Source organism: Drosophila virilis, chromosome 4, assembly GCF_030788295.1.
Source record: "Drosophila virilis strain 15010-1051.87 chromosome 4, Dvir_AGI_RSII-ME, whole genome shotgun sequence".
Lineage (NCBI taxonomy): Eukaryota > Metazoa > Arthropoda > Insecta > Diptera > Drosophilidae > Drosophila > Drosophila virilis.
Window position 1 is genome coordinate 23,549,580 of NC_091546.1, and position 10,673 is coordinate 23,560,252.

At 40.1% G+C, this 10,673-nt stretch overlaps 2 protein-coding genes and 1 long non-coding RNA gene across 4 annotated transcripts in view; 1 reads left to right on the plus strand and 2 right to left on the minus strand.

The window, feature by feature from the left end:
- Positions 1-1,068: 1,068 nt before the first annotated feature.
- On the minus strand, positions 1,069-2,437 carry Gr39b (Gustatory receptor 39b). Its single transcript, XM_032437725.2, has 4 exons — positions 2,154-2,437; positions 1,419-2,074; positions 1,194-1,370; positions 1,069-1,131 (listed from the first exon to the last, which is right to left on the minus strand). The coding sequence occupies exons 1-4, from the start codon at positions 2,383-2,385 to the stop codon at positions 1,069-1,071; spliced, it is 1,128 nt and encodes a 375-aa protein (XP_032293616.1). The 5' UTR covers positions 2,386-2,437.
- Positions 2,438-2,671: 234 nt separating this feature from the next.
- LOC116651491 (uncharacterized) overlaps positions 2,672-10,673 on the minus strand; it is a 37,679-nt gene continuing 29,677 nt past the window's right edge. The window contains exon 3 of the long non-coding RNA XR_004304498.2: positions 2,672-2,712. This is a non-coding gene — a long non-coding RNA (uncharacterized lncRNA). The remainder of the gene's footprint in view (positions 2,713-10,673) is intronic.
- On the plus strand, positions 3,875-7,849 carry LOC6634053 (cytosolic 10-formyltetrahydrofolate dehydrogenase). Of its 2 annotated transcripts, XM_002057850.4 has the most exons (4): positions 3,875-4,034; positions 4,744-5,127; positions 5,189-6,910; positions 7,051-7,849. In XM_002057850.4, the coding sequence occupies exons 1-4, from the start codon at positions 4,029-4,031 to the stop codon at positions 7,678-7,680; spliced, it is 2,742 nt and encodes a 913-aa protein (XP_002057886.1). In that variant the 5' UTR covers positions 3,875-4,028; the 3' UTR covers positions 7,681-7,849. The 2 variants fall into 2 exon arrangements, with proteins under 2 accessions (XP_002057886.1, XP_032293820.1); XM_032437929.2 differs by lacking the exon at positions 3,875-4,034 and having other exon boundaries at positions 4,667-5,127.

The following is a 10,673-nucleotide window of genomic DNA, read 5'->3' on the forward strand; positions in this document are numbered from 1 at the left end:
TGATGACAGCCGAGGGCACTCGAACAAGTTATCGGCGAAAACTTATCAGTTCAAAAAAAAAATGTAGCACCTCCCAGAACACCAGCGAGCAGCCGAAGATTGCGTGTTCAGTTTATTGGACCCTACTGTATTATGAATATGTACATATGCATAATTGTATAACAGAGCATAGCACCATCTATATATATATATATATATGTGTGTATTATATTCAACTGACAACAGCTATCAGCTAAGAACTCTTAGGGGGGTCATCTATTATATTCTTGGAAACCTGTTTATTCAAACATTTCAAGAACTTGCCAAGTTCAGTTATACTCAAGATAATGCCAGCTGCCTATTATCGAACCAGTTTTTACCAGTTTGATTTCCAAATTTTATTATGATCATTCGTCATTTCATAATCTTATCTAGATCACACTCTTAAGCGGTCTGCAGCGGAACTTGGGGGGGTAAAGTAGGTCAGTGGTGAAAACGTTCAATGTCCAAGTTATCGGTCAAGTAATCATTTCGGTAGTTTGGACGGAATTCCGTCTTATGTAAGCCCACTTAGACGTTTACAGTTTTGATAGAATATTTTCATTAATGTTTGAGAAACAAGTACGTGAGTAGCGAACCTGATAAATATCGATTTTCAACAACTGTTTTTTTGAGAATATCTTGAAAATGCAGTCACAATTGTGTTGTTTAGGTTCTCGTCTAGTAAAAACTCAAATATATATTATTTATTAAGGTTATCTTTATATTTTGATGGTTGCAGTAAGATTTCTATAAACTGAAGCTTCTGCTTTAATCTGAATGAATATACATACATATATACTATAAAAGCAAGGTGCATATGGTGTTGCTCTTATCGTCAAATTGAATAGTTTCTGCGAATTTCTTAAAATTGTATATATAAATAAATTCCATGACCGAAGTGGACACTAGTTATATATCCTTGTCGAGATACATTAATTATATAGATTATATAAATTTATGCTCTAAATATTAAACAATTACAATGCAAAATGTGTAACATAATTATTTGCTTGACTTAAATGCAAACTTAAATTCAGATCGACATTTTTAGGTATATAACGAGCCGAATTGCATAAGCACAATCAGATAGGTGACCATGGCCGTAAAAATCTATGAAAATCAAATTATTAATTGGATAATTTAACGCATACATAGACTACTAAGCGACCTACCGACATTAGCAGGCTATAGTCAATATCCATAAAGCCCTCGGCGCTAATGATCAAGGCATCCTGTTCCACCTGCATGGCGAACTCGGCCAGGACTGCATTGTATGCCAAAGTTGGCGGTATGGCTTGGCATTGGGCAGCACAGGCCAGACCACGCACATGGCTGCCTATGAGCATGTGCTACAAGTTGATTATTAGACAGAGGTAAAAGGAGATTCATGTATTCACCTGTCGCTTGCAGTACTCGCCGCAACGGCAGAAGGTGAAGAGCAATATGAGCAGCGGCAAAAAGGTCGAGCAGGTCATGTAGATGAAAACAAAGCTATAGATCTCAGTGAGAACCAGCAGCGACCAATATATATTAACGATGCTGTCCAGAAACATAACAACAAAGATGCAGACAATCGACCAGCCAAACAGGCTATTATAAAGTTCAAATAAACGATATAGCTCCATGTAGGCACGCTTCAGGCTCAACAAATACTCCAAGGAGCACATTTGCTCAAATTTAACATTCAACTGCGATTGGGCGCCCAGCATACGATAGCTGTGCACCGCCTGCAGACGCTGATCCAATAGCTCCACATGATAGCCAAGGAGATCTGCATAGAGCAGCAGCAGCAGGCACTGAACACGATTGATGAATACGGCGCCCAGGGAGAACCAAAAGTAGCCAATATAATCAAAGTGTAGCACCACATATACAGATGGAAAGAGTGACACAAAATTGATAATGCCTAGCACAAAATACTTGACATATCTGGTCAAGGGCCAATCCTTAACTGGCTGCTGTAATTCGCACTGAAAACGCAATCTCAGGCACTTTAACTGCAGACAGAATTCGTAGTATCTTTTATGCTGGCACATCACTTGCAGTTCGACAACTGTTCAGAGAGAAAATTCATTAAATTGCATATACATATATGTATATATATTGACTATAAGGTTGGGACTGATACACGCCTGACATGGTCACAATCTGTGAGATGAACACAGTGCAGCTCACCAGCATCGATACCAGTAAATCACCTTCTGGCGAGGCAAAGAATACTATATAGAAAGCCACTCCGATGTTCAGAAATATTATGACAATCGTATAGATCCTTTGCAGCCGCTGCTGTGGCTCTTTCTCGGACCACGGCACCAGACCCAAGATGGCAAAGTATTTTAAGTATCGCTGCAGAGCGTAAAGCATGTTCAGTTCCGAAAGTGTGAATGGATACTAAGTAATGCAAGTGCTGTTAAGGATAGCTACTAGCCACAAATTTAAAGATTATTCGAATTCGATAATGCTTGCTAATTAAATTCAATAATTAGCTAAATGGCAAAGAAGTTGGCCAGAGGACAATAAACACGATTAATTTCGTTATTACGATAGATTCATATAAACAAGTTTCGTATAAATCATGAAAAAGAAATTTATTTTTTGATTAAAAAATGCATCAACTGAAATGTGTGGATATATATTTTTGAGTACTTACCGAACATAAATATATAGAAGGCGCATTCATATTAGATAATGCTAAAATATAAAGAACAATATTAAATTATATTAAAAAAAGTCAAAACTAAATTTAATTATTAATTTAAGACAAAATATTAAAATAATTTTAGTATCTGTTACACAACAAATACTTAATATTTATTTAAAATATTTTTGTTTGTTGTCCAATGATTTAATTAAATTATTTATTTATTGTTTTTAGTTTACATTCAAATAATATGTAAAAGCTCAAACATAATTAAATGCATCTAAGAATTTTTAAGAATTCGCGTGTTCCACATTTAGAAAAACTATTTTAGTTGTATTAAATTTGACGCAAAATAGTAAAATAATAATAAATGTCGCGAGAAGAGCAGCTAGGGCCAGTTGTCGACTATAATTCATAAATTGATATATATATATATATATTATTAAAATAATCTTTCTGATAATCATAGTCTGCCCTACATTAGCTCTTTACATAAACACAATCTAATCAAATCTATAATGAACGTTAATTAGCAACAATTAGACACTGCTTAACTAAATGTGTACAATCCCCTTTAACATATTACTAGGTAATATACTAAGTATTTTTCACACTTTTCTGTTTGTAATCACTGATTACTTTTTAGTTGACTTTCTCAATAACCAGTTCAAACCAGACGTCTAGCTCATAATATTAGGCTTTGCGTTGGTTTCTATTACAAATTGCAATCCGAGTCCATGTAATACCTAGAAAAGCCACCCAGACGAAACTCAAACCAAAAACGAGCCGTTAAATGGCATTGGCTTAAATAATGAATGCAGCTGGTTTTAAAATATTTGTTACCAAACTTTTCATTCACTGGGGCCCGCGCCAAAAATGTACTGATCATGCATAATCATCATGCTTATCAAAATTGCGTTTAGCTGCGACGAGAACTCTGAAGCTTTTCGAGCTGATAAGCGATATGTCCAACTTATTGTTGTTGTCTTCTTTTTCTGTACCTAATTATTGGAAAAGTAAAAGTATATTATAGTATATGTATGTGCACACAAATACGAATACATATTTCGAAACGGTAGCGACCGTAGTGCACGCCTAGGCTGGCATTTTTTTTTTCTTATTACGCGAATCAGCTGATAATATAGGGCCTGCTCTGGGTATAAATACGACCCAACAATGATCAATGCGATTCAGTTAATAGAAGTAGTTCGAGCGCTGTGCTGGCTGCTTCTCAATAAGAATAGTGTAAAAAGTGAAAAAGCTTAGGGAAAAGTAATTCCTATATCAAGTGATTTTATTAGAAAATAAAACTAAGCAAAAGAGGATATAAATTATACAAATAATTAATTTCAAACGCGAAATAACAATGAGTGTTAGTATATGATTTCAATCAGCATAATATTTTTTTCTAATTTAAACTAAATTACGATTCAAAAGAAAAATAGGTGATTCCCAGCTTTTTTTTTTTGACAAGGCATTTCCGGACCCATAAATTATTTATCAGTAAAAACAACCAAATTGATAAGCAATTCCAAGTTTTTGTTTTTGTTTTGAACACATAGTTTTCTAATACCGGTTGCTCTACCATTCAAATATTTGAATGAAAATTAAATTTTTTCCCCATTTTTCCATATTTTAAACAAAGTCTTTGCACAAGAGTCGTGTGTTAATATTAAGGGAATTTAATCTGCTGCACACTTTAAATATTTTTGTGAATTTTCACTCAAAATAGTATAAACAAAAAAATGCACTCGCTAATTATTTAGCCAGGTGTTCCTAGCGTTAAACTGTACCCAAACCTAAAAAATGTAATATATAAATATATTCATGTTCTAAAAGAATAATATTCCATGCTCTATAGTTGACTCGCTTTCTAGTTGCCCTGTAAAAGAGCTTGTTATTTTCTTGACTTGTATTTGTCAAATTGAAGAAATTAATGTTGAAATAAAACTCAGCCTCATATTAAATACCTTTGCTTCTTTTATGACTACAATTTTTTTTTTACTTACCTTTTGATTAATTAAATGAGAATGTTGTGATCCGAAATGCATATTAAATTTAGTTGTATTGCCTTTTTACAGTCCAGTCTGCGCATTGCGATTATTGGCCAGAGCAATTTTGCGGCCGATGTGCTGGAGTTGCTGTTGGAACGTTCCATTTTTCAAATAGTGGGCGTGTTCACCATACCGGACAAGGGCAGTCGGGAGGATGTTTTGGCCAGCACCGCGGCCAGCCACAATATACCCGTCTTCAAGTTTGCCAGCTGGCGCCGCAAAGGCATGGCCCTGCCCGATGTCGTGGCACAGTACAAATCGGTGGGCGCAACGCTAAATGTGCTGCCCTATTGCTCACAGTTCATACCCATAGAGGTGATTGATGGCGCCTCGTTGGGCAGCATTTGCTATCATCCCTCCCTATTGCCCAGGCATCGCGGCGCGAGCGCCATATCCTGGACGCTCATCGAGGTAAGCAGCAGGAGCGCGAATTCTTCGGATCGATTCTAATCCTCTTTTTGGTTTTTAACAGGGCGACGAGGTGGCCGGCTTCAGCATTTTCTGGGCGGATGATGGCTTAGACACTGGACCCTTGCTGTTGCAACGTCAGACCAATGTTGAGCCGACGGACACTTTGGACACCATCTACAAGAGGTTCTTGTATCCGGAGGGTGTCAAGGCCATGGGCGAGGCTGTTGATATGGTAGCCCAGGGCACAGCGCCCAAAATAATCCAAACTGAGGTGAGCGCCACCTATGATCCGGCCATGTTCAAAGCCGAGAACCAGCTGCTGGATCTGCAACAGTCCGCGGAGCGCATATGGAATTTTGTGCGTGGCCTGGACTCGGTGCCGGGTGCTATAGCTACCGTGCTTGAAGACGATGGCAGTGAGCAGCAGGTGCGCTTATTTGGCGCACATATCTATTCCGCTGGACCCGTTAAGGGCGGACAGCCGCTGAAGCTGAAGGGCCTGGCCAAGCCCGCCTGGGTCCACGAGGGCGGCCTGCTAATTGAGGGCACCGACGGCGCCTTTGTGAATGTGCGTCGCATTAAACGTGGCTCGAAGATGATCAATGCCAGCGATTGGTTCAAGCAGGCGGAGCACCAACCCATCACGGATTTCACCGACGATGAGTTGGCCAAACGGACTCAGTTGTCTGGCATTTGGCAGGCCATACTCAAGGAACCCATCGAGGCAACGACGGATTTCTTTGCCGCCGGCGCTGGCTCCATGGACGTGGTGCGCCTAGTGGAGGAGGTCAAGGAGGCATTCGATGTGCCGCTAGAGAATGAGCACGTCTTTATGGCGCCCGTCTTTGAGGAGTTCTTCGATCAGCTGATTAGAAGCCTGCGCCAGGGCAGCGGCGACGCCAGCGCCAAGCAGCTCAACTACGAGGGTTTCCTGCTGCAGGCGAACAAGCGTGAGATTCGGGTGCCCACACAGCTCTTCATCAATGGCGCGTTCATCGATGCCGAGCAGCAGCGCACACTGGACATCATTAATCCCACCGACGAGCAGGTGCTCTGCCAGGTGGCCTGTGCGAGCGTGAACGATGTAGATAAAGCGGTGCAGGCGGCGCACAAGGCATTCTTTGGCGCCTGGAAGCAGGTGTCGCCCCGGCAACGCGGACAGCTCATGCTGAAGCTGGCCGATCTGATGGAGCAACACAAGGAGGAACTGGCCACCATTGAGTCTGTGGACTCGGGCGCTGTCTATACGCTGGCCCTGAAGACCCACATTGGCATGTCCATCGATGCGTGGCGCTACTTTGCCGGCTGGTGCGATAAGATCCAGGGTAATACGATACCCGTGAATCCCGCCCGGCCCAACAATGTGCTGACGTTTACGCGCAAGGAACCGATTGGTGTGGTTGGCCTGATCACGCCCTGGAATTATCCATTGATGATGCTCTCCTGGAAGATGGCTGCCTGCATAGCCGCCGGCAATACCTGCCTGATCAAGCCGGCACAGACATGCCCCCTGACGGCGCTCAAGTTTGCCGAGCTCACCGTGCTGGCCGGATTCCCGCCGGGCGTCATCAATGTGCTGCCGGGCAAGGGCTCTGATGCGGGTCAGGCTGTGGCCGATCATCAGCTGGTGCGCAAACTGGGCTTTACCGGCTCCACGCCCATTGGCAAGCACATCATGAAATCCTGCGCTGCATCCAATCTGAAAAAATGTTCACTGGAGCTGGGCGGCAAGAGCCCGCTGATCATTTTCGCTGACTGTGATCTGGACAAGGCTGTGAAACACGTGAGTATGGACTAGGTATATTTTTATTAGATAATCAGTTGAACTATTTGTTGAGCCCCCGGTTCGATTTTCAAGTCAGGTCTTAATTTAAACAAATTGTTTCCTTCTTGTTTTAATTTTCCTTATTTTCTTTCTTGCAGGGCATGTCCTCGGTCTTCTTTAATAAGGGTGAAAATTGCATAGCCGCCGGACGTCTCTTTGTGGAGGATCGCATTCACGACGAGTTTGTGCGTCGCGTGCTCAAGGATCTGCGCTCGATGACCATTGGTGATCCACTCAATCGGTCCACGGCACACGGTCCACAGAATCATAAGGCGCACTTCGATAAGCTATTGGAGTACTGTGAACGGGGCGTGGCAGAGGGCGCAACGCTTGTCTATGGCGGTTGTCGCGTGCCCAATCTGAAGGGTTATTTCTTTATGCCCACCGTATTCACCAATGTCGAGGATGACATGTTCATAGCACAGGAAGAATCATTCGGTCCGATTATGATCATCTCCAAGTTCAACGGCAGCGATGTCGACTCGGTCATGGAGCGTGCCAATCGCACCGAGTACGGACTGGCCAGCGGTGTCTTTACCAAGGACATTAGCAAGGCCTTGAGCTTTGCCGATCGCATCGAGGCGGGCACCGTCTTCGTAAATGTCTACAACAAAACGGATGTGGCAGCTCCATTTGGTGGCTTCAAGCAGAGCGGATTCGGCAAGGATTTGGGCCAGGAGGCGCTCAACGAGTATCTGAAGACCAAGTGTGTGACCATTGAGTACTGAGTTAATTCAAATTCAACAGATTTCAATGTTCGGTTCGGTGGGAAAGAAAAGACTTACTGCATTTTATATAGATACTACATAATTCTCAATAGGCCTAGGAATACGTTTATAACGTTTATATGTATACGAGTCCTTACTAAAACTCAATAAATATGTTAATGTTTGTAAATACGTGTTCTATAAATCGGTTTACTTGGGATTATAATCGAGTTCTCCATAGAAAATTATATTAAGGGAAAATTTTAAAATCGATTAAAATAAGTATTAAACAACTTGCTTTAAAAAAAAAAAAAAAAAAACGATCGCAAAAAAGTAAAATTTTCTTCCATACAACTTTGAAGTCCCGTCTCCTAATTAGAAAAATGATGAAATTTTGAAAAGTTCTTAAGAAAGAAAAAACTTTCCATTTGATGAATATTTGCGACGATCTTTGGAAATAACTTTGAGGAAGATCGGATCAAAGCAAAAAAACTGTCATACAACCGAATTTCAATAATTTTCCACTCATGTAGTTGGAATTTTCAATATAATGCACATTTGGGAAGATCTTTTTTTATAGCTTTTAATTTTAGATACAACACAATTAACGTTAAGAAAAAAGAAAGAACTATGACAATTAATTTAGAACCAATCGGATGGAAAGTAAAAGAACTTTCATATGAGCGACTTTTTCTACTGGGATTTCAGAAATCTTGTATTTGCTAGTATTTAAGGTTTGGACTGAAAGTAAGCTTTATTGTGATTTATTTAGAATTTCATATCTTAAAACCTAATTTATTGGCTGCGACCATCTGTAATACCAACACAAATGTGTATTGCGAGCACAGTCAGTGTTTAAATAAACGTTTTCGACGCGTAGCGTTTACAAGCAATCATTGAAGTCTAACCAACATTTCCGCAGAATTTCCACTCGGTGAATACAATAGCAATGGCTTAATGCCAAACCCAGCCAACACACACTGCACCCTGGTACCCACACCCGGTCTTAACGACTGTGCAATTGCAATTGGTATCCAACTAAAAATATGCAGCCGCATCGGCAATCCCCGCAAGCAAGCGCAACGACAAACTCTTGTTCCTGCATTGTCAACTTTTCGAGTTAAAAGTTTTGACAGCCAATGTGGGTCAAAATACTGAAAGCTCGTCGCTGGGCGTTAAATGCTCTATTATTGCTTTATGCTGCTCATCATTTATACATTTTCAATGTATTTTTCTAATATTTTTTTTTCGAAAACTTTTGCAAGCATTTCGCATTAACTGAACATATAAAGGCCAAGGCAACAATGTGGCGTATACGTAATATTTGTGTGTGTGTGTGTGTTTAAGACTTTAGACATTTTGTTTGCCTTTCCCTCTCTCTCTCTCCCTTTCTCTCTCTCTCTTTTTTAGTCCCTCTCACTCTCTGTCCCTTCTCTACTCTGTAACATCATGTAATTGCATTAGCCGTTAGGGCATGTGTCCGCCTTTTTCTATTGTTGTGTGCGTGCGTGTGTGTGTGTGTGTTTCTTTGTGTACGCGTACATCCTGTTGTCAGATCCTTCTAAATTTATGCAGCATCTTTTGTAGAGATTCGCGAAGTACGTGTTTGCAACATATATATTAGATGTTGCTTTATGTTGATTGGGGCGTGGCAAGCCTAGGCTTGAATAGCAACCCAAAAAATCTTGTTTGTTTTTTTATCATATTACAATTTTAACGAAACTAATGAATAAAATTCCGAACAGAAATATATAAATATACATATATAGTGCTAATAAAAGCAATCATTTAATAATTTCGTACTTGGTTAAATTTATTTAATGAATGAGATTGATAACGAATATTACATACACACACACATGCAGATAATTCAGATACAGAAAATACAAGCCATATACAGGGTTCCCTTGAAATAATAATATTCGATAATGGCTTTATGGGCTTACATTTATAACCAAAAGGGTATAGAGGCAGATAATAAAGGACAGACAACATATAATTAGGCCTTATCTGTATACATATATATCTTCGTTAGTGTTTCTATATTTATAACGGTATCTTTATCTTATATATTTTTATATTTAGCTCTTAATAACAATATATATTATAATAAAAATTTTAAATCTTTAAATACAAGCACAGATACATTTTCCTTGGTAACTATGCCTTAAAGTGAGAAATTGAAGCTTCTAGTACAGGAGCTTTGCAATAACCGTTATTCGCAAGGGCAAGAAGAAAATAATACTCAAATACTTAAAGCGAATGCTGCGTATATAAATAAAAGCTAAGTAATGACAAATTATGTGTGTGTGTGTGTCTGTGTGTGTGGGTGTGTCTGGGGGGTGTGTGTGTGGCTGGGGAGGATGAAGATTGTTATAGGATACCGCAAGAACGAAATAAACCGCAATAAACACAAAACTAACAGTTAGCTAGAGCTTAAGCAAGAGCGGAATAAACCGCAATACACGCAAACCGAAACGAACGGTAAGCAAGAGCTTAAATGTCAGCCATATAAAGGTAAGGTAAGCATTAAAAACCCAAAATAACTAAAGCCCTGGGATACCAGGGGCCAAGAGGATGAGGTGTGAGATTTGGGGGCGGATGTCCCAGAGAGCTGAAGAGCTGCATTTGGTTGTGTAACAAGCATCGCGTATTTAGAACAGCTGAGATATGACGTAATTGGATGTGAGTGAAACAATATACGTATAATAATCACAGGCCAAACACACCCAAACCCTCCCCCTAATGCTGCAGTAGCAATAAACTCAGCGCGGCCTGGACGTGCGACAGAGATGGGTGTGTGACGACGTGAGTGGTGTGAGTAGAAGGGACTTAATTTTTTTTTTCTTTTTCAGTTTATGTAATTTGCCAATAGTCCGGCTTCTATTTTAACCAGTTGAGAGGAAAACTCTTTGGTGGAAAACTTTGTCAGCAAGTAATCAATAAATATTATATTACTAAACTTTGCGGGAATTTTGTTTGTTTCTCACGCTCTCGCACTCTATTGCCTACGC

What these genes read in the sequence shown, in the direction of transcription:
- Gr39b (XM_032437725.2), bottom strand. Translation starts at nt 2,385, where the DNA reads ATGCTTTACGCTCTGCAGCGATACTTAAAATACTTTGCCATCTTGGGT. An exon ending in ACAGATTGTGACCATGTCAG is followed by an intron (nt 2,075 to 2,153) that starts GCGTGTATCAGT and finishes CTCTCTGAACAG; the next exon opens with TTGTCGAACTGCAAGTGATG. An exon ending in ACTATAGCCTGCTAATGTCG is followed by an intron (nt 1,132 to 1,193) that starts GTAGGTCGCTTA and finishes TGATTTTCATAG; the next exon opens with ATTTTTACGGCCATGGTCAC.
- LOC6634053 (XM_032437929.2), top strand. Translation starts at nt 4,708, where the DNA reads ATGCATATTAAATTTAGTTGTATTGCCTTTTTACAGTCCAGTCTGCGC. An exon ending in TATCCTGGACGCTCATCGAG is followed by an intron (nt 5,128 to 5,188) that starts GTAAGCAGCAGG and finishes GGTTTTTAACAG; the next exon opens with GGCGACGAGGTGGCCGGCTT. An exon ending in TGGACAAGGCTGTGAAACAC is followed by an intron (nt 6,911 to 7,050) that starts GTGAGTATGGAC and finishes TCTTTCTTGCAG; the next exon opens with GGCATGTCCTCGGTCTTCTT.